Below are 23,296 nucleotides of genomic sequence, written 5' to 3' on the forward strand. Positions count from 1 at the left end.
GGAAGAGACGTGTGTAATGCTTATACCCGGTGGAGTGCTGAAGCACACTTGTACCACTTCTTCCCAGTTCTGTGTTCAAAACATCACAATAAGAGCTGTGGTGTATTTATATCATGGGAACTGGTACATGCAATAAATTAGGGCTTTTTGGTTTCATTTTACAGACAGCCAGTTATCAAACATTTATTACACACCACTGTATACATGCAACAATTAACTCATATTTGGAAAATATAATAAATTTGCATAAGCCAATGAGAAATACAAATAATCCTACTTTTAAAAGCCACGCAAATGACTTAAACATGCAACCTCAGAAGAAAATATATTCAGGTGCTCAATGAGCAGCTTTAGTCATCAGGGAATGAAATTAATGCAATGATGTGGTATCCTTACACCCTTTCCAAAATGGATAAAAATTTAAAAGATTGACAATACCTCATTTTACAAAGGCTATAGAATGACAAGTCATTATACAAGTCATAAGATTGGCCAATAGGGATGTAAATGTGTTTAGAAAGCCGTTGGGACAAGATATATGCTAAACAGCACATGTGCCTATCGTTCAACCCAGAAATTCCACTCATGGGTGCACACTGAAGAGAGATTGCTAAATACATCCACCAAAAACCCCCAAAATGTACAATAATTCTTATAGCAGCATTATTAATATTAGCCAAAATCTGTAAATAGTCTAAATTTGTATCATCAGGAAAAGAGAGTGGATCAATAATGCATCACCCATGTGGCTGCTTATCACAGACACTCTGTTGAGCAAAAGGAGCCATAAACTAAGAAGTAGACTGAACAGGTGAAACCAATCCATAGGGAAATAAGATGAACTAGTGATTCCTTGGGAGAGTTGGGTTAACTGAGAAACAGCACAAGGGAACATTTGAAATTCTGGAAACATTTTATGTCTTCAGCAAAATATTCTAAGGGATAATTCTTCCAATCCAGAAGATTATACCCAGCTAAATTATCAATCAAGAATAAAAGCAGTATGAAGTCATCTTTACTTATTCTATGCTCCAAAATTTATCTCCTATGCACCCATTTTCAGAAAGCTATATGTTCCTTGTGGCAGTGGTCACTCTGGTGCATATTTTTCCAGTTCCAGTCCAGTGGGCCCCCTCATCCAGAAGACCAGTCCAAATGTCTGCTCACACTGCATCTCCCAATTCAGGAGCTCCATGGAGGCTGAGTTCTGGTGGTGGTGATGATAGGTCAGACGGTGTGCTCCACCCAAAGAAAGACATAAGCCCAGAAAGGAAAGGACACTATGTTCAGGAAATAAGAGACCCATTATAGGAGAGAGATGGAGGAAAATCCAAAGACAGTGATGAGAGGAGATCCATGGGTGATGCCTGGAATACACAGCAGACATCATCCCATAAATGGAGCTCTTGGAGAGACATCTCCACAAAATAAAGAGAGCCAGCAGATTACCTGATATGTTCAACCCTCTTGAGTGGAGCTTGGAGATAAATTAGAGGATTTAGTGTTGATCTAATGATAGGTACACAGAGAAAGAAGCAAATAAACATAAGAAGCAATTGTTAACTCTAAAAAAGGAAAAACACAAGCAAAAACAAAACATGTACAAGTGAGGAAATTAAATCTGGCGCCACTATGCAGACCTGCCTATGAGCAACATGCTCTGGTTTGAATGATACAGATTTGACAATGGTTTAACCAAATATTGGGATATTTCTACCTCCTGAGGCTGGGGAGAAGAACTTTTCATGGGGTTGGGGGGGAGGGGCGGACAAGAGAAAGTGCCTTCCTTCACGACACAAAACCACATCCTATTTAACACTGAAAACTCAAGGGGTGGGGGAAGAGGGCAGTTGAGTAGGAGAGCCCTAGTCTCACCTCATCCCATGAATATAATCAGATAATTCATCCTAAATACCCCCCAGAAATTGATCTGAAAACTGCCAAAACAAACTCCACAACTAATGGGAGAGAAGAAGCCACACAAAGAAGATAGAAGTGCAGAGACATGGCTTGGGTGAGAAACAGACCATGGCCACCACAGTGGGGAGGGGGCTGTGGCCACGCAGAGGGGCAACAGACTAAACTAGCACACAGGGGAGCACACGGGGAAGATGAATCCCCACGGCAACTAGCATGGAAAGCGAGAGGGCCCAAATTTCATGAGTTCTTACAACCAGCAGAGCTTAGAGACTGGAGTTTGGATGGTCAATGTGGTTGGCTCTGGGGGAATCTGGAGGAAGTTGGAGCTGCTCCTCGTGGAGAAAATGCAGGGCAAACAGCCCTTGGACATACAGCATGGAAACAGTGACCCGAAGAAAATCTAGGGCACCAGTGGGGAGGTTATTTGCTCATCTGGGAGTACAACCCGGAGAAGCAGCATTTATGGAAAGATGCCTTTGTGAACAAAGGAACTGACAGGTACCATTTCCCTCCCACACTCCTCCAGTATAAGCACAGAGCCACCTGCAGAAACCAGCCCAGTGATGACACTGGCTACCTAACTTGCTCACATCCAGCCCCACATCCCCTGTGCTCTTGAAGAACCACCATTCCCAGTCATGCTCATCTCAGTTCCAGTCCAGTGGGCCCCCTCATCCAGAAGACCAGTCCAAATGTCTGCTCACACTGCATCTCCCAATTCAGGAGCTCCATGGAGGCTGAGTTCTGGTGGTGGTGATGATAGGTCTCATTTCACAAGCAGATCAGAACACACTAATTAATATGCCACATTCAGACCAGGGACCAAACACTAGCCACAACAGGTAAAGAAAGCCTAGAGATGACTGGCCTGAAGGATAAAGTGGCAGGACACAAGAGCAGAGCACACACAGCACACACAGGAGACAAGCCTTGAAGCACAGAGCCCTGGGGAATAGGGGACACTGTGTGGCAGGGGACTACAGGACCTCTTCTTCATAAGAACAGGAGATGTAGCTGACTTTCCTAACACAGGAAAACAGACACAGAAAGTTAGACAAAATGAGAAGCCGAGGAATTTGTCCCAAATGAAAGACAGGGCCACAGCTGGAGATCTAAGTGAAACAGATATTTCTAAAAATGCCTGACAGAAATTTTTTTACATATTTATTTATTTATTTATTTATTTATTTAGAGAGAGAGAATGCATGGGAGGAGGAGCAAAGGGGGAAGGATAAGTAGGCTCCATGCTGAGCATGACCCTGAGATCATGATGTGAGCTGAAATCAAGAGTTGCACACTTAACTGAGCCACCCAGGTGCCCTGCCTGTTGGAAAATTTAAAGCAGTGATTATAAGGATACTTACTAGGCTTGATAAAAGAGTGGAATGCATCAGTGAGACAATTAACACAGAGATAAGGAATAACAACAGAGATAAAGGACTCAATAAATTAAATGAACAACAGGCTGGAAGAAGCAAAGGAACAAATTAATGACCTAGAAGAGAGAGTTCTGGAAAATAAAGAAGCTGAACAAAAGAGAGATAAAAGGATTATGGAACAGAAAAAAAGACTTAGGGAATCAGTGACTCCATCATATGTAATAGCATTCATATTACATGGGTCCCAGAAGATGAAAAGTGTCCAGATAATTTATTTGAAAATATAATAGCTGAGGGATGCCTGGGTGGCTCAGTTGATTAAATGCTGCCTTCAACTCAGGTCATGATCCTAGGGTCCTGGGATGGAGCCCGTGTTGGGCTTCCTGCACAATGAAGGGTCTGCTTCTCCCTCTTCCTACTCCTGCTCATTCTCTCTCTCTCCCTCTCTCAAATCAATGAATTAATAAATAAATATTTTTTTAAAAAAAGATAGAATAGCCAAAAACTTCTCTCATCTAAGGAAAGAAACAGACATTCCGATCCAGGAAGTAGAGAACTCCCACCAAAACCTAAAAAGCAGCTCAATACCAAGACATATTGTAATTAAAATGAGGAAACATAGTGACAACAAAAATATTAAAAGCAGCAAGAAAAAGAAGACATTGAATATTAAATTATAAGGGAAAACACATAGGCTAGCAGGGGACTTTTCAGCACAAACTTTGCAAGCCAGAAGAGAGGGGCATGAGGTATTCAAAGTGCTGAATGGGAAAAATCTTCAGCCAAGAATACTCTGTCCAGTAAGGCTGTCATTCAGAATAGAAGCATGGATAAAAAGCTTTTCAGGCAAAGAAAAACTAAACTAGCCCTGCAGGAAATATTAAAGAGGACTCTTTGAGTGGGAAAGACCAAATGACAGTATGAAGGCAGGGAACACAAAAGGAGTAAAAAAGAACATTTCTATAAAAAATCAGTCAAAGACCTCAGAAAATAAAAGGATGTAAAATATAACAACACATACCTAAAAGTGAGGAGGAGAGGAGTAAAGAATGGTTTCAAACTTAAGTGACCATCAACTTAATATGGACTGTTATTTGCAGAAGAGGTTATATACAAGCCTAATGGTAACCATGTATTAAAACCATTAATAAATATGCAAAGAATAAAGAGAAAGGAATCCAAATATATCACTAAAGAAAGCCAACAAACCATGAAAGATATGAAGATTTAAAAAATCACAGAAAATTTTCAGGAACAATCACAAAACACTAAAGTGGCACTAAATACATACCTATCAATAATTACTCTGAATGTAAATGAACTAAACACTACAATCAAAAGACATATGGTGTCAGAATGGGCAAAAAAAAAAAAAAGGACCCATTCATACTCTGCCTACAAGAGACTTATTTTAGACATAAAGATACCTGAAGATTGAAAGTGAGGGGATGGAGAAACATCTACCATGTAAATGGATGTCAAAAGAAAGCCAGAGTAGCCATACCTATACTAGACAAACTAGATTTTAAACCAAAGACCGTAACAAGAGCTGAAAAAGGACATTAAGTCATAATAAAGGGGACAATCCAACAAGAAGGTCAGAAGATCTAACAATTGTAAATATTTATGTCCCTAACTTGGGAGCAGCCAAATACATAAAACAGTTAATAACAAACGTAAAGGAACTCGTGGATAATAACACAATAATAGTAGGGGACTGAACACCCCATTCATAGCAATGGACAGATAATCCAAGCAGAAAATCAACAAGGAAACAAGGGCTTTGGATGACACATTGGGCCAGGTGGATTTCACAGATATATGAGGAACATTCCATCCTAAAGCAGAATACACATCCTTCTCGAGGCACATGCAACAGTCTCCAGCATAGATCACACTGGGTTAGCCCTCAACGCGTACACAAAAATTGAGATCATATCATGCATATTCTCAGACCACAGTGCTGTGAGACTTGAAGTCAGCCACAAGGAAATATTTGGAAAGACCACAAATACATGGAGGTTAAAGGACATCATAAAAAATAAAAAATAAAAAAATTCATTCTACTAGAGAATGAATGGATCAACCAGGAAACTAAGGAGGAAATGTAAAACACATGGAAGTAAATAAAAATGAAAACACAACATTTCAGAACCTTTGGGGAACTGGGGGACAGTTCGGAACCTTTGCATCTTGGGATGCAGCAAAGGCTGTCCCAAGAGGGAAGTATATAGCAATACAAGCCTACCTCAAGAAGAAAGAAAATCTCAACTACAGAACCTAACCTTACACCTAAAGGAGCTGGAGAAAGAACAACAAATGAAGCTTAAAGCCAGCAGAGGAAGGGAAATAATAAAGATTAGAGCAGAAATAAATGATATAGAAACTAAAAAATCAGAGAACAGATCAATGAAATGAGGAACTGGTTCTTTGCAAAAATCAACAATTGATATACTGATAAATCCCTAGCCAGACTCAGCAAAAACAGAGAGAAAGGAATCCAAAAAATAAAAGCACAACTGAGAGAGGAGAAATAATAACAAACCCCCAAGAAAGCCAAACAATAATAAGAGAACATCATGAAAAACTATATGCCAACAGTAACAACCTAGAAGAAATGGATAAATCCTGAAAACGTACAAACTACCAACACTGAAACAGGAAGAAATAGAAAACCTGGACAGACCCATAACCAGCAGAGAAACTGAATCAATTATGAAGAATCTCCCAGCAAACATAAATTAAAGACTAGACACAGGGCAATTCCACCAAAAATTTAAAGAAGATGTAATACCTGTTCTCAAACTATTTCAAAAAAATAGAAAAGGAAGGAAAACTTCCAAATTCACTCTATGAGGCAGCACTACCCTGATACCAAAACCAGATAAAGACTACACTAAATGGGCAACTTGGGTGGCTCAGTGGTTTAGCACCTGCCTTCAGCCCAGGGCGTGATCCTGGAGACCCGGGATTGAGTCCCGCATCGAGTCCCGCATGGGGGTCCCTGCATGGTGCCTGCTTCTCCCTCTGCCTGTGCCTCTGCCTCTCTCTCTTTCTCTCTCATAAATAAATAAAATCTTTAAAAAAAGACTCTGCTAAAAAAAAGAGAACTACAGGCCATTAACCCTGATGAACATGGATGCAAAAATCCTCAACAAGACACTAGCAAACTGAATCCAACACATTTTAAAAAATAATTTATCATAATCAACTGGGATTTATTCAATATAAAGGGTGGTTCAATATTCACAAATCAATCCATGTGATACATCACATCAATAAGAGAAAAGGAAGAACCATGTGATCATTTCAATAGACACAGAAAAGGCATTTGACAGAGTACAGTATCCATTCATGATAAAAACCCTCAACAAGGTAGGTTTAGAGGGAACCCACCTCAACCTAATAAAGGCCATATGAGAAAGTCCACAGTGAACACCATCCTCAGTGGGGAAGAACTGAGAGCCTGTCCCCTGAGGTCAGGAGGAGGACAGGCACGTCCACTCTCACCACTGTTGTTCGACCTAGAACTGGAAGTCCTAGTCTCCGCAGTCAGACAACAAAAAGAAATAAAAGGCCTCCACATTGGCAAGGAAGAAGTCAAACTTTCACTACTTGCAGATGACATGACACTCTATACAGAAAACCCGAAAATCTCCACCAAAAAGCTGCTGGAACTGATTCGGGAATTTGGTAAAGTCTCAGGACAAAAAGTCAAGGTAGAGAAATCTGTTCCATTTCTGTACGTCAGTAATGAAGCAGCAGAAAGAGAAGTTAAGGAATCAATCGCGTTTACAATTATATCAAAAATAGTAAGATACTGGGGTGCTAGAGTGGTTCAGTCAGTTAAGCATCCAACTCTTGATTTTGGCTCAGGTCATGATCTCAGGGTCATGAGATCAAGCCCTGAGTCAGGCTCCTCACTAAGCACGGAGTCTGCTTCAGACTCTCTCTCCCTCTGTCCCTCCTCACTGCTCATGCTCTCTCTCTCTCAAATAAGTAAATAAATCTTAAAAAAAAAAAAAGATAAGATACTTAGGAATAACCCTAACCAAAGAGTTGAAAGACCTGAATTCTGAAAACTATAAAATGGTGATGTGAGGAATTAAAGATGACATGCTCGTGGATTGGAAAAACAAACATCATTAAATGTCCATATTACCCAAGGCAATCTACACAATCGATGCAATGTCTATCAAAGTACCAGCAGCACTTTTCACAGAGCTGGAACAAACAATCCTAACATTTATATGCAATCACAAAAGTCCCCAAATAGCCAAAGCAACTTGAAAAAGCAAAGCAAACTGGGGGCATCCCAATGCCTGACCTCAAGCTATATTACAAAGTTGTGATCATCAAGACAGTCTGGCACTGGCACAACAACAGACACACAGATCAGTGGAACAGAAGAGAGAACCTAGAAATGGACCCTCAACTCTATGGCCAACTCATCTTTGACAAATCAGGAAAGAATATCCACTGGAAAAAAGACAGTCTCTTCAATAAATGATGCTGGGGAAATTGGACAGCCACATGCAGGAGAATGGAACTGGCCCATTTTCTTACACCACACAGAAAAATAGACTCAAAAATGGTTGAAAGACCTAAATGAGACAGGAATCCATTAAAATCCTAGAGAAGAACACAGGCAGCAACCTCTGTGACCTCGGTTGCAGTAACTTCTTGCAAGACACGTCTCCAAAGCCAAGAGAAACAAAGGTAAAAATGAACTATTGGGACTTCCCCGAGATAAAAAGCTTCCGCACAGCCAAGGAAACAACCAACAAAACTAAAAGACAACCTACGGAATGGAAGAGGCTCTTTCCAAGTGACATATCAGATAAAGGGTTAGTTTCCAAAACGCATAAAGGGTCTGTATTTACTCAATACCCCAAAAACAAATAATTCAATCCAAAAATGGGCAGAAGACATGAACAGGCATTTTTCTGAAGAAGACATCCAGATGGCCAACGGGCCCATGAAAGATGCCCAGCATGACTCATCGTGGAGGAAATACACATCAAACCATAATGAGATCCCACCTCACACCTGTCAGAACGGCTAACGTCAACAAGACAAGAAACAACAGGTGTTGGCCAGGATGTGCAGAGAAGGAAGCCCTCGTGCATGTTGGTGGGAATGCAAACTGGTGCGGCCACCCTGGAAAACACTGTGGAGGTTCCTCAAAAGGTTAAAAATAGAACTACCCTGCGACCCAGCAATTGTACTATTGGGTATTTACCCCAAAGATATAAAAATACTAATTCAAAGGGATATTTGCACCCCGATGTCCACGGGGGCCGCACCGGGAGGAGCCTCGACGTCCACGGACAGATGCTGGAGGGAGGAGACGTGGTCCCTGCGCACCCTGGGTGTCACCCGGCCGTCAGAGGGGGGAGATCTCGCCATTTACACCGACGTGGGGGGAGCCGGAGGGCGTGATACCGAGGGGGGCGAGTCGGCCGGGGAGAGACATGATCGCGCGGCCTCCCTCATTCGGGGAATTTAAGAAATAAAATAAAGGAGCAAAGGGGGAAAAAATAGAAGCAAAGAGAGGCAAATCGAGAAACACTCATAACTCTAGAGAACACACTGATGGTGACCAGAGGGGAGGCAGGTGGGGGACCTGGGGGAAACAGGTGATGGGGACTAGGGGTTGCACTTATCATAAGCACCGTGCGATTAAAAGATTAAAATTAAGACTCCTGAAAATTAAAAATTTAAATAAATAATAAAACTGAAAACTCAAGAGAGTACAGAATATGCACATCACTGGGGAACCGTGCGATAAACAGCGGAACAAGGACAGTGTCGGGCGCGGACTGTGGGAGTCACCCCACCAGAGTCTGCAGGTGGAGCAGGAGATGGGGGGCTCCTCTGAGCCAACACACTCTTATTCAGTGAGGGGTTTGCGGCCACGTGTGGAGCATCTGCAGAGGCCAGAATTCACACCAAAGACACACAAGCAAATACGGAAAGAGGAGCCCAGGTTATCCAGACACACCCAACCCTGAGCTGGTTGACCAACAGGAACTGTGCACCTCAGTGTTTCCACACACAAGCAACCAGGCATCACTGGACACACTCAGAGCCTTGGGGACAAACATCGCACCGCAAATAAACCCCTAAGGGTTGTCAGGAAATACACGCTGAGCAACAAGGAAAAGGAAGGCTGGTGCAGGCTCAGGCGAGGCTCAGCACCCCAGGGACAGGTATAAAAGCCCCGACACCCAGAGCACCTCACTCGCACACCTGTCACACACACCCCTGTCCTGCTCACCTCCCAGCACAAAACTCCAGCATGGCTGACACCTGCTGCTCCCGGACCTGCCTTATTGCCGCCTCCACCCTGTCCGTCTGCTCCAGCGACCTGAGCTGCGGCGGCCGCCTCTGCTCGCCCAGCGCTTGCACCAGCTCCTCCTGGCAGGTGGACGATTGCCAGGAGACCTGCTGCGAGCCCCCCTGCTGCGCCCCCGCCTCCTGCCTGACCCTCCTCTGCACCCCTGCGAGCTGCGGGTCCAGCCCCTGCCCACCGGCCTGCCCCGGCTCCTGCCAGCCCTCGTGCGGCAGCTGCTCCCCCTGCCAGGAGGGCTGCGGTGTGTCTGTCTGCTGCAAGCCCGTGTGCTGCACCCCCATCTGCTGCAAGCCCCTGTGCTGTGAGTCCTCCCCCTGCTGCCAGCAGTCTAGCTGCCAGCCCTCCTGCTGCAACTCCTCCCCCTGCCAGGAGGGCTGTTGTGTGTCTGTCTGCTGCAAGCCCGTGTGCTGCACCCCCGTCTGCTGCAAGCCCCTGTGCTGTGAGTCCTCCCCCTGCTGCCAGCAGTCTAGCTGCCAGCCCTCCTGCTGCAACTCCTCCCCCTGCCAGGAGGGCTGTTGTGTGTCTGTCTGCTGCAAGCCCGTGTGCTGCACCCCTGTCTGCTGCAAGCCCTTGTGCTGTGAGGCCTCCCCATGCTGCCAGCAGTCTAGCTGCCAGCCCTCCTGCGGCAGCTGCTCCCCCTGCCAGGAGGGCTGCTGTATGTCTGTCTGCTGCAAGCCCGTGTGCTGCACCCCCGTCTGCTGCAAGCCCGTCTGCTGCACCCCAGTCTGCTGCAAGCCCCTGTGCTGTGAGTCCTCCCTCTGCTGCCAGCAGTCTAGCTGCCAGCCCTCTTGCTGCAGCTCCTCCCCCTGCCAGGAAGACAGCTGTGTGTCTGTCTGCTGCAAGCCCATGTGCTGCACCCCTGTCTGCTGCAAGCCTGTGTGCTGCAAGCCTGTGTGCTGCAAGCCCGTCTGCTGCACCCCAGTCTGCTGCAAGCCCGTCTGCTGTACCCCTGTCTGCAGCAAGCCTGTCTGCTGCCAGGCCTCCCCCTGCTGCCAGCCCAGCCCCTGCAGACCCTCCTCCTGCGTGTCCCTCCTCTGCCGCCCCGTGTGCAGGCCCGCCTGCTGCGTCCCCCTCTCCCCCTGCCAGCCCAGCTGCTGCCCCCAGGCCTCCAGCGTGTCCCTGCTGTGCCGCCCCATGTGCTCCCGCTGATGGGGCACGTGCCCCCAGGGCGCTGGGCACAGGCCCCACCCAGGGACCGTGGGCCTCCCGGCCACCCCTCAGCCCAGCCCTCACCTGTGCTAGGTGGCTGCCCCCACCCACGATGGGGCCCCCCTGGGTGTCCACTCTCCTGACCTGACCTTCACCTCCTCCCTCCCAAGAACGCGGACCCCGTGGCTCCCCGGGGCTCCTGCTCCCGGGATGCACCTCCACCTGCCCTGGGTCACCTGCCTTCCCTCCCAGCTCCTCTGCTTGGTCACCTGACCTCGCCCTCCAACCTGTGGGCACCTCCCTGGCACCCCAATAAATTCACTTCACCTGCTGACCTGCTTCCTTTCATCTGACTCTCATGGGGGTGGGGTCCCGGGGTTTGGACCCAACAGTGGTCCCTTCCCTCGTGAACATTTTTGGAAGGAGCGATGAGAGGTCCCCAAGGGCCAGGGCCCAACTGCTCTGGGCGGGGCCGCGGGGTGGGACTCACGCCCTGGCGCAGATGGTCAGGGCTGCTGGGCCCCGAGTGGGTCCCCGGGGCCCCTGAGGCTGGCCACCTGCATACAGGGCGTGGCCTGGGGGGCTCAGCCCAGGCCCGTCTCCACCCACTGCCCCAGCTGGGCAAAGTGTCCCGGACAAGCCTGCCTGGGGGCCGCAGGCAGCACAGCCCGGGGGGCCTGGGGGCCTCCTGGGGTCCCCCTGGGGTCTTCCCGCGTGCTCTGCTCATCCCGTGGAGAGGCGGCGGGCTGGGGAAGGCACTGCTCTAAGCCCCCAAAGGAAACGACTAGGTTGGAAGCACAATCTTCAGGTCTTCAGGGTGGCAGGAGCCCCAGGATCCCGTCCTGGGCAGGACTCAGGACATCAGCTGGTAGGTCTGGACTCCGCCTGGGAGCAGGAGGGACACGGAGTCACGGGGCAGGGCCTGCCCTGGGAACCCCGTCAGGCCTGGACATGCCCAGTGCTCTGGACAACGCTGCTCTGATGTCAGGATGGCACTGACGTCACGGGAGGACACTTGTTGACAAAGGCAGAGGCAACCCCCTATGTCGCCCGCCAGCGTGCCCCCGCCCCTGCCCTCACCTCAGGAACGCTTGTCCTCAGTGGTTTGCACAAGTGACCTGTGACTCTCTGGGCTTTGCTGATGGTGCCTGGCATGTGTCACTTCCGGAGGGCCCATGGGGTGAAGTGCCCTGAGCCCACGTGCTATTCCTTTGATTTATTTGTGACAAACACCGCTGGCCTCACCCAGCCCTAGCCGTTCTCATGGCAGTTCGCACTACGGCAGGCACCCAAAGGACGGGGGTTTAAACTCACAGCTGCTCTCTGACGTCTGAGCTCCTCATCCCCTCCTCACCTCCTCCTTACTGGGAGATGAAGTGTTGGGAAAACACAGTAGAGAGACACCCATGTGGCCTGTAGCCAGGAAGCCATAAAGGCCACCCAGGAAAGGCTCCTCTGGGCACCCCTGACCTCCACCCTGACCCCACCCAGCCCCAGGCCACCACGTGTCACAGCATCTGCTTCATGGCCTCCAGCCTGGGTGTCCCAGGGCCACCTGCTTCCCACCACCTGCCTCTGGGCTATGAGAGCTCCTGGGCCCCCCAGGGGCTCAGGGCTCTGCTGGGGCGGCCCCTGTGCAGCCCACCTCCTCCTGCAGCCCAGCTGGCTACTCCATGCGCTTCCCCTCGGGGTCCTGCCTGCCTGACCTAGACTGTCCCCTAAAGGCCCCTGCCTGCTGCGGAGCCAACCTCTCCAAGCTCACCCTTGACTCAGGAGGAAGCCACCCAGCCAGCCATTCCCTTTCACAGCCAGTCTGTTACTGTGGACTCCTTCCAGGGCTGACCCACCCACATCTGCATCCCCCGCCCCCAGAAAGTGCCCCAAAGCACCCCCGGATGCCCTGAAAGGTAGAGCCCAGGGACCCCTCTGGGCCAGACAGGCAACAGGAGACTTCCTCAGCCCCACATGACCCCTGGGCCAGTCTAACCATGCAACTCGCTTCCTGCAGAATAACCCCCAACAAATACTTTAGAGTCTCACACCCTTTTCCTCTGTTTCCTGTGGTGGTTTCACTGACAAAGGGGACCCACAACTCATCTGGGAACACGGAGCTCAGGGGAGCGATGTGATCATTAGCCGGCACCCAAGGACCTCTGTCCCTCCTCTGTGGGGCTTATATTGTCATCTTTGGAGGACCAGGAGCTCCTGAACATGATGCCTGCCATGGGCCATGTCTACTTCCAGTCGTTGCTCTGCTGTCTGGCCACCATCACAGTCTGAGACTTTGTTCCCAGGAAAACCCTGTGGGCACCAAATGGGCTGAGAACAAAGACCCCAACCCACTGTAAGTAGAAGCAGCTCCTCCCCACGCACAGATGAGGGCTGTCCCGACATCAGCACATGCCACAGTCCTGTTGGGAAGTAGGGACAGGGAAGACTGGCAGTTGGTTTGTCTGGTGTCCAGACAGTCTTCTAAGGACAGGTGGCATCCTACATTCACAGACACCAGAATGTCGTGTGCTCCAGCACCGTGCCAGCTGCTGGGATGCAGAGGGCAGAGAAGAGGACACAGCCTCTGGGGCTCCCACCTACTGGGCTGGGTTGGCAGAGAGCAGCTGGGAAAGGATGACTGGAAACAGCAATAGTGGAGAAAGGCCAGAACAGTGTGAAAACATGTCCAGACCAGAGGGTGGGAGCAAATGTCCCATGTCCAGATATAGCCAGACGCAGCTTCCCACACACGTGAGCAAATCTGAGAATGAAGTCCTGGAACTGCAGAGCAATGGGTCAAATGGTGGAGGCAAGAAAATCACATTGCCCACAGAGGGTCCTCTTTACAGCAGTATAGATTCTCAGCATGGGGGTTACCTTTTTCTATCTTTGCCAACTTGATAAGAAATAATACCTTATGGTTGCTCCTTGTCCCTAGACACATAGAATCGCAAAGGGTGATACACCGTTAGGGGTTTATGCAGAAACAGGGGGATGGGCATCTGAAGTCTCTCCAGTTTTGATCATTACAAACAATGCCACCATGAGGGTCCTCACCGCTTACCTGTGTGCACAGGTGTATGTTTTCACCGTGCCTAAATTCCCAGAAGTGGGACTTCCAGGTCAGAGTTTGCTGATTTTAAATTCTGAGAGATATCAACAAATGTCCTCAAAAGGACTTTTAAAAGTTGTGCCTACTAAGAGTGATCAGAAAAAATGGGCAGTAGGGAACTCTAAGGGCCCACCCCTACACCCCCATAGAAACACTGAAAAAAACTGGCAAAGAATCAAATGGTCAAGGGGTTACAATGACCAAGGAAATGCTCCATCAAGAACAAAGTGGTTGCAGCCTGGTGGACTGGGTGCCAGTGAGGGGCCTGGTTCTGGCAAGAGCAAGCCCCATTCTATGAGAAGTGTGGTTGTCTGAGCAGTGGCTCTGGAGGTGCCCACACCAAGGGCTTGGCTTAATTTCTCATAACTTCAAGGCAAAGAAGCAGCTACATGGAGAGAGTTTGTCAAATGAACCCACTGCGGCCTGGGGAAAAGGTATCAGTTGTGGCAAACAGAAGACACCCCAAAAAGCCAAGGACAGAAAGCTGGGGAATGAAATGTTTGGAGGAATAAGGTTTTCAGGTTTTCACAGATGGCTGGGAGACCAGAAGACCCCACACATGCCTGCAAGGGGCCCATGCTCAGAAAGGAGCTGAGAAAGCCCTGGACACTTACCACTGGCTACACGTCCAGTTCTGACAGGCATGATGTGAAGGTGAAGGCAGATCTGTCAACTGTCCAGCCCAGGGCTGTGGGCTGGTCCCAACACACAAGCAGAGCCCAGCCGCCAAGACTGGGAGAAAAGTCTTGTTTGGCTCCAGGTGTTTAAGGAAGTTTCTGTCAAATCAGTATCTGACCACTAGGCTAATGGAACACTGAGCACACCTGACAAAGAGTGCAGTCATTACAATATAGTTTAGAAGGGTCACTGAACAAAAACACAATGACAGGTCACAGCAATCAGCAACAAAAACTATAGAGAAGGGGAGAATCTGATATCCAGAATTATCACATGATAATACTCAAAATGTCCAGCTTTCAACAAAAAATATGAAGGATGCAAAGAAAGAAGAAAGGATGACTCGTTCACAGGTTAAAAAAAAAAAAAAAAAAAAAAAAAAAAAAAAAGCAATTAGCAGAAAATGCCCTTGAGAAAGCCCAGGGATTTAACTTTCTAGACAAAACTTTTATTTTTTTTAAAGATTTTATTTATTTATTTAACACACAGAAAGAGAGAGAGAGAGAAGGCACAAGCAAGGGGAGCAGGAGGTAGAGGTAGAGGAAGAGGGAGAAGCAGGCTTCCTGCTGAGCCAGCAATCCCCATGGGGCTTGATCCCAGGGCCTCGGGATCATGACTTGAGCTGAAGGCAGATGCTTCACCAACTGAGCCACCCAGGCGTCTCTAGACAAAACTTTTATTTTTTTTTTTTTTTTTTTTTTTTTTTTTTTTTTTTAATTTTTTTTTATTTATTTATTTATGATAGTCACAGAGAGAGAGAGAGAGGCAGAGACACAGGCAGAGGGAGAAGCAGGCTCCATGCACCGGGAGCCCGATGTGGGATTCGATCCCGGGTCTCCAGGATCGCGCCCTGGGCCAAAGGCAGGCGCCAAACCGCTGCGCCACCCAGGGATCCCAAAACTTTTATTTTTTTAAGATTTTATTTATTTATTCATGAGAGACACAGAGAGAGGGAGAGGGCAGAGACATAGGCAGAGGGAGAAGTAGGCTTCCTGCAAGGATCCTGATATGGGACTAGATCCCAGATCCCAGGATCACACCCTCAGCCGAAGGCAGACATTCAACCGCTGAGCCATTCAGCCATCCCTAGACAAAAATTCTAAGTAAACTCTCTTAATATACTCTAAGAGTCAAGGAAAATCATGAACAAAGAACTAAGAGAAACCAAGAGCATAATGTTCATGAAATTGAGAATATCAGTAAAGAGACAGAAGTAAAAAAAGGAACCAAACAGAAATTCTAGGGTTATTGAACCAATTGCAATCACTGAATCGATAACTTTACTAGAGGAGCTCAATAGCACATGTGAGCAGGCAAAAGAAAGAATTAGTAAATAAGGAGACAGGACAGTTGAAATACTCTGGTTTGAGGAGTCGATGGGAAAAAGGAATAAGGATAAGTGAACAGAGGCTGCGAGACCCGTGGGACGCCATCAAGTAGACCAACATGCACTCGACAGGAATCTCCTAAAGAGAGGGGAGAGAAGAGGGGCTGAAAAAAAAGTTGAAGAAATAATGGCCAAAAAAACTTTTCGAATTAAAAAAGAATAGGAGTCTACACATCTAAGAAGCTCAGTGAACTCCAAAGAGAATAAACCCAGAGACACCCACACTAATATATGATAACAAATTATACAAAGACAAAGAGAGAATCTTAAAAGCAGCAAGAGGGAAGATTAGCAGCCAATTCCTCATCAGAAATGTGGGAGCAGGAGGGACAGTGTGTGTAAAGCGCTGGAAGAAGGACCACCAACCAAGAATTTCATGCCCCACAAATGTGCACTTGCCAAGTGAAGCAAAGATTAAGACACGTCCAGGTAAATGAAAGTTAAAAGGCTTCATTGCCCATGGACAGACCTGCCTAGGAGAAATGATAATTTGAGCTGAAATAAAAGGACACTAAACAGTAACTTGGAGCCATAGGAGGAGATAAAGGACTCCAGTCAGGGTGTTGGTTTGGGTAGTTTCTGTGTTTCTAAGGATTTTTGCAGGACACCAAAGTCTTTGGTGTCCAGTTAGAACTCTCATATAACCTTTTTCACATACATAAGGTCAGTAGTGATGTCCCCATTTTTATTTAATTTGAGTCTTATCTCTTTTTTTTCCTAGTCTAGATAAAAGTTTGTCCATTCTGTTGCTCTGTTCAAAGAACCAACTTTTGGTTTCGCCGATTCTCTCTGTAGTAGTTCTAGTGTCTGTTTCATTAATCTGTGCTCTGTTTCCTTCCTCTCCCAGCTTTGGGCTTGGTCTGCTCTTCTTTTTCTAGTTCCTTAAGATGTAGAGTTAGGTTGTGGGTTTAAATATTTCTTCTTTTTAAATCAAGTGTTGACAACTATGAATCTGCCTCTGAGCACTGTTTTTGCTCCATCCCCTAAGTACTGGCTCATTGTGTTGTCATCTGCTTTCATATCAAAGTATTTTCTAACTTCTCTTGTGAATTTTTCTTCGGTTCATTGGTTGTTTCACTGTGTGTTTAATTTCCATTTATTTGTGAGATTTCCCATTTTTATTCTGTTATTGGTTTCTTTCCATTTTGGTCAGAGAAGATACTTGGTACGATTTCAGCTTTTAAAATTTACTGAGATTTGTTTTGTGGCCTAACAGAGTCTAATCTGGAAAATATTCTATGGGGACTTGAGAAGAACATGCATTCTGCTATTGCTCAGTATTTTGTATACATGTTGGGTTTAGTTGGTTTATAGTGTTATTCAAAGCTTCTGTTTCATTGTTGATCTTTGATCGAGTTGTTCTATTATGTCATTTTTTTATTAGTGGAAAAGACATTGAAATCTCCAACTATTATCATAGAACTGAAATTATTTCTTTAATTCTGTAATTTGTGCCTTATATATTTGGAAATCTGTTAGTAGGTGCATATGTGTTTATAGTTGTCATCTCTTCTTGATATGTTGACCCTCTTAACAATACTTAATATCCTTTTTTGTCTCTTACAACAAATTTGACTCAAAGTCTATTTTGTCTGATTTTATTATAGCCATCCAGCTCTCGTTTGGTTATTATTTGCATGAAGTATCTTTTTCTATCTTTTCACTTTCAATCTATTTGTGTCTTTGAGTCTCAAGTGAGTGAACTGACTCAAGAAGAAATAGGCAAACTGAATAGACATAAAACAAGGAATGAGATTAAAATATAATCCGAAACCTCCCCCAAAAGTAAAGCCTGGGACCAGATGGTTTCATGCTGAGTTTTGCTAAACATTTATAGAACAATTAACACTAAATGTTCTCAAATTCTTCCAAAAACGGAAGATGAGGGAACACTTCCTAAATCATTCTGTAAAGTCTGCATTATCCTGATATCAAAGCCAGGCAAAAACAAACAAAAGAAAACTACAGACCAATATTCCTTATAGATAAAGATTTTTAAGACTTCCCCCAAATACTATCAAACAAAATCTAGCAGTATGTTAAGAGAATCATTCACCATGATCAAGTGGGTTTATCCCAATAATGCAAGAGTAATTCAACATATGGAAAAACAATCAAACTAATACATCACATTAATAGAATAAAGTGTGTGTGGTGGGGGGTGGGGAACGTGATGATCTCATCTGATGCAGAAAAAGCATCTGACAAAAGCCAACACCCTCTCATAATAAAACCATCAACAAACTATGAGAAGAGAACTTCCCTAGCATAATAGAGAGTAGATGAAAACCCCACAGTGAACATCAGCCTCTATAGTGTAGGACAGAAAGCCTTCCCCTAAGTCAGGGACAGGCAAAGATGCCCTCTTTCACCGCTTCTATTCAACATTGTGCTGCAAGCGCTAGCCAGAGCAATTTGGCAAGGAAAACAAACAAAAGACGTCCAAATTAGAAAGGACACACAGAAGTTACTACAAAGCTACAGTGATCCAAACAGTGGTACTGGCATAATGACAGACATAGAAGTCAGTGGAATAAAACTGAAAATGTAGAAATAAACCCATACTTATCTGGTCAATTGATTTTCAACAAGGGCGTCAAGATCATCTCGTGGGGGAAAGAATAGTCTCTTCAACAGAGGGTGCTGGGACAACTGGACATCCACGTGTGAAAGAATACAGTTGAACCCTACCTCACACCATATACAAAAATCAACTCAAACATCAATCAAACACCTAAATATACATGCTGACGCTCTAAAACTCTTGGAAGGAAACATAGGGGACAATCTGCATGACCTTGGATTTGGCAAAGAGATTGTTTTGGTTATGGCACTAAACAAAAGGAAACAGGTGAGTTGGATTTCATCGAAAGTTACAGTTCTGTGCTTCAAAGGATGCTATCGAGAGAGTGAAAGGCAACCCACAGAATGACAGAAAATATTTGCAAAGCATAATTTAATATCCAGAATACATGAAGTACTCCTGTAACTCAACAAAGCTACAGATAACCCAATTAAAAATGGGCAAAGCACTTTGACAGACATCCCTCCAAAGAAAATATTCAGACAGCCAACAAGCACTTGAAAGGAAGCCCAAGAGTATCAGTCGTCAGGGAAATGGAAGTCAAAACCGCAGTAAGATGCCAGCGTCTTATTACGATGCCAATCATAGCCAAGGGTGGCTACGATTTTTTTTTTTTTAAACCAGAACAGAAGCAACGTCGGGGAGCATGTGGAAGGAACCTTGCCGTTGGAAATGCAAAACGGTGCAGCTGCTGTGGAAGGCAGCCTGGCAGGTCCTCGAACGTTAAATGCAGAGTCACCATCTGATCCAGCAACTCCACTGCTAGGTAGACACCAGGGCGAACTGAAAAGACGCGTTCGAACAAAACCGTGTACAACGTCCACGGCGGCGCTATTCACGACAGCCAAAAGGTGGAAACAACCCCGATGTCCGCTGACTGATGATGAGCAGATAAATAAGATGTGGGGTGGCCGTTTGCTGGAATATTACTCGGCCGTGGCAGGAGTGAAGCGCGGACACGCTGCAACCTGGACGAGCCTGGCAAACATCACGCTCCGTGAAAGGGGTCAGACACGGGGCCACGTACTGTGTGAGCCCTTCCAGGCAGAGTGTGTGGACGAGGCAGGTCCGTAGAGACAGGAAGCAGATTGCTGATTGACAGGGTTTCCTTCTGGACCCATGAGAACGTTCTAGAAATAGATGGTGGTCATGGTTGTACAACATCATGACTTTGCTAAATGCCACCGACTCGTACACTTTAAAAGGGACAAAATCACAAATTGTATCATTGTGGGCCCAATCTGTAAAGATCATGCCTGCTAGGGGTCTCGGGGTGGGGCCCCCACGCGCAGCAGTGCTACAAGTCCGCAACGTCCTAAAGCTTTGTTGATCTTACAGATGTGACATTTTTTGTTTTAATTTGGGAACATTTGATTCTTAATGAGCTCAAGTAGCTTTCCCTGTGCTTATTGGAAACTCGAGTGCTTTGAATTTTGTATGTGATTCTTTCGTACCCTCTCCTGCTTCCGCGGGGAGGACCTTCTCACGTTCATACTAACCTTCTCCTCCATTCATGTTCCAAACAGATTCCCTTTGGGTTTTGAAATTAAGCAATGTTGGATTGTCCTGGATAGACTGTCCCCACGTCACCCTCGCTCCACGCCCACCTCCTCCAGATTAAATCTCAGCCCACTTTCAGGCCCCAACCAGGGAAATGCCTCTGCCAGGACCACTGACCGACCACAGGCTCCGGGGAAGAGCGTTAGGCCCCAAGGATCAGTCCTTGAATCCGGTCCTCCCAACGACCTAGGGAGTTCAGGCCTCCCTGGGACATTCTGGCTCCTCCTTGGGGAGGGTGTGTCGGGCCCTGTCTGTGGGCATCCGCCTCCTCCTCACTGGCCTTGGTGGACACTGGGACCACAGAAGTTCACCAGCCGCCCAGGAGCGATCGGTCCCACGTCACCTGTGCCCTGAAATATGCACCTCTGTCCTCCTGCTCCATAACCCGCTGCTCCCCGTGAGGCCCTGCACACCCGGGCTGGGGCCACACGGGGCAGGTCACGTGAGCCCAGGGCTGGCACCTGGACCCTCAGCACATAACCTGCCAGGAGGGTGCCACAGAGTCAGCCACAGAGTGGGCCACAGGGAGGCTATACCTTCCCCACGGGGCTCCCAGGAGAACTGGGCTCACATCAGGGACAAGCAGCCCTGCCCAGCGGGGAGAAGGCTTACAAGCTGAGCGACATCGGGTCGTGACAACAGGCCTAATGATGGTCCTCACGGCCCAAAACACCAACAAGCCAGGGAGGCGTGGGGAGCGTCGCCTGGGACAACACAAACACTCCACGGGGTATAAAAGCCGCGGCCCAGCACCTCGCACACTCACACCCACACCCGCACCCACACACTCACCCGCACCCACACCCCGCCCCAGCACCCACACCATGGCCGCCTCCACCCTGTCCGTCTGCTCCAGCGACCTGAGCTACGGCAGCCGCGTCTGCCTGCCCGGCTCCGGCGACTCCTGTCCCGACCCCTCCTGGCAGGTGGACGACTGTCCCGAGAGCTACTGCGAGCCCCCCTGCTGCGCCCCGGCCTCCTGCCTGACCCTCCTCTGCACCCCTGCGAGCTGCGTGTCCAGCCCCTGCCCACCAGCCTGCCCCGGTTCCTGCCAGCCCTCGTGCGGCAGCTGCTCCCCCTGCCAGGAGGGCTGCGGTGTGTCTGTCTGCTGCAAGCCCGTGTGCTGCACCCCCGTCTGCTGCAAGCCCGTGTGCTGCACCCCCGTCTGCTGCAAGCCCGTCTGTTGCACCCCCGTCTGCTACAAGCCCGTGTGCTGTGAGTCCTCCCCCTGCTGCCAGCAGTCTAGCTGCCAGCCCTCTTGCTGCAGCTCTTCCCCCTGCCAGGAAGACAGCTGTGTGTCTGTCTGCTGCAAGCCCGTGTGCTGCACCCCTGTCTGCTGCAAGCCCTTGTGCTGTGAGTCCTCCCCCTGCTGCCAGCAGTCTAGCTGCCAGCCGTCCTGCTGCAGCTCCTCCCCCTGCCAGGAGGACAGCTGTGTGTCTGTCTGCTGCAAGCCCGTGTGCTGCACCCCTGTCTGCTGCAAGCCCGTGTGCTGCACCCCTGTCTGCTGCAAGCCCGTGTGCTGTAAGGCCTCCCCCTGCTGCCAGCAGTCTAGCTGCCAGCCCTCCTGCTGCAGCTCTTCCCCCTGCCAGGAAGACAGCTGTGTGTCTGTCTGCTGCAAGCCCGTGTGCTGCACCCCTGTCTGCTGCAAGCCTGTGTGCTGCACCCCTGTCTGCTGCACCCCGGTCTGCTGTGAGACCTCCCCCTGCTGCCAACAGTCTAGCTGCCAGTCCTCCTGCTGCAGCTCCTCCCCCTGCCAGGAAGACAGCTGTGGGTCTGTCTGCTGCAAGCCCATGTGCTGCACCCCCATCTGCTGCAAGCCCGTCTGCTGCACCCCCATCTGCTGCAAGCCTGTCTGCTGCCAGGCCTCCCCCTGCTGCCAGCCCAGCCCCTGCAGACCCTCCTCCTGCGTGTCCCTCCTCTGCCGCCCCTTGTGCCGGCCCGCCTGCTGCGCCTCCCCCTCCCCCTGCCAGCCCAGCTGTCGCCCCCAGGCCTCCAGTGTGTCCCTGCTGTGCCGCCCCGTGTGCTCCCGCCAGGCCTGCCGCCGCCCCGCCTGCAGCTGAGCAGCCTGAACTGCCCCGGGAGCTGCCATCTCAGCTGCTGAGCCCCCCGTCCCCCAACCCCGGGACCCCCTGCCCCCGGTGGACATGCGGCTGCTGCCAACTGGGAACCTGAACAGGCCACCCGCCCCTCTCTGGGGAGACGGCCCGCAGCCCTCAGCAGGGGCGACCTGCGGCCCCGAGGCCCTCGTCTGCAGGAGCCGTGGCTTGTAATCCGCGTGACTAAGGCCAATTACTGTGATCAATAAAGCGTTTGTGTCATGAAGTAGAGACGGGCGTATGTCTGTCCCTCCTCCTCCGAGCCCGGAGAGCCCTGGGTTGGAGCCGTGGCTGCTGGGGGGAGCCGCAAACAGTGACGACACAGTCTCACTCAAGCTCAAAAGCCCCTGAGAGACGAGGTCTGAATGCGGATGTCGCCTGCACGCACCTGGCCCTTCCCCTCCCAGGACCCCCCCACACCCACACTCACACCCACACCCACACCCACACCCACACCCACCCACGGTGCGGAGCCCTCCCAGCCTGGGCCCGGGAGGTGAGCAGGGCCGCAGAAGGCCTGCACCCTGAGTGGCCTTCGGGCTCCGGCCCACCCGGCCCCCTGCCCGTGCAGGTGAAAGGGAGCTGCAGGACCCTAACTGGTGGGACCCCGAGGGTCAGTACCCAGCACCGTGCTGACTCCCCTGGGGAGGGGTCCCCACACAGAGGAGCGGCCGCTTGCTGGGTGGGCACAAGGGCTGGCGCTCTGAGCCCCGCAAATCCCTGTAGACCCCGAGAGGGGTGCAGGGTGGGTCAGGCATCATCCACTCTACTCAAAGCTTCGAGGCCTGATTAAGGAGATGGGGGCAAAAAGGTGCCTTGTGGACAAACCCTTGGGACAGCGGGGGAGGACGGGCCTGCAGTCTCAGGGGACCACAGCGCTGGGGGGCCAGGCGGGCACCAGGCAGACCAACCAGGCCGGCATCAGGCCCCCCTATGTCTTGTGCCAGGAACAGGGGGGAGAGGCCCGGGGGCAGAAGAGCAGGGGCGCGGCAGGCGGGAGAGGACAGGCGCCCCCTCAGAGGCTGGCTCCCCTGGCCCCAGGCGGGCTCTACCCCGGGGGAGGACCCAGAGCCAAGGGGCCTCGA

The 23,296-nt window shown here is 49.1% G+C and overlaps 3 protein-coding genes across 3 annotated transcripts in view; 2 read left to right on the forward strand and 1 right to left on the reverse strand.

Annotated features, from left to right (window-relative positions):
• The window catches only part of TSPEAR (thrombospondin type laminin G domain and EAR repeats), a 162,355-nt gene that overhangs the window by 84,004 nt on the left and 55,055 nt on the right, over positions 1-23,296 (reverse strand). The window lies entirely within an intron of this gene.
• LOC140621366 (uncharacterized) lies at positions 9,557-11,099 on the forward strand. Its single transcript, XM_072806434.1, has one exon. It carries the CDS (start codon positions 9,601-9,603, stop codon positions 10,801-10,803), a length of 1,203 nt encoding a protein of 400 aa, XP_072662535.1. The 5' UTR covers positions 9,557-9,600; the 3' UTR covers positions 10,804-11,099.
• On the forward strand, positions 20,903-22,175 carry LOC140621389 (uncharacterized). The gene is made up of 2 exons (XM_072806442.1): positions 20,903-21,767; positions 21,810-22,175. The coding sequence occupies exons 1-2, from the start codon at positions 20,940-20,942 to the stop codon at positions 22,173-22,175; spliced, it is 1,194 nt and encodes a 397-aa protein (XP_072662543.1). The 5' UTR covers positions 20,903-20,939.

Source organism: Canis lupus, chromosome 30 (assembly GCF_048164855.1).
Source record: "Canis lupus baileyi chromosome 30, mCanLup2.hap1, whole genome shotgun sequence".
NCBI classification, from domain to species: domain Eukaryota; kingdom Metazoa; phylum Chordata; class Mammalia; order Carnivora; family Canidae; genus Canis; species Canis lupus.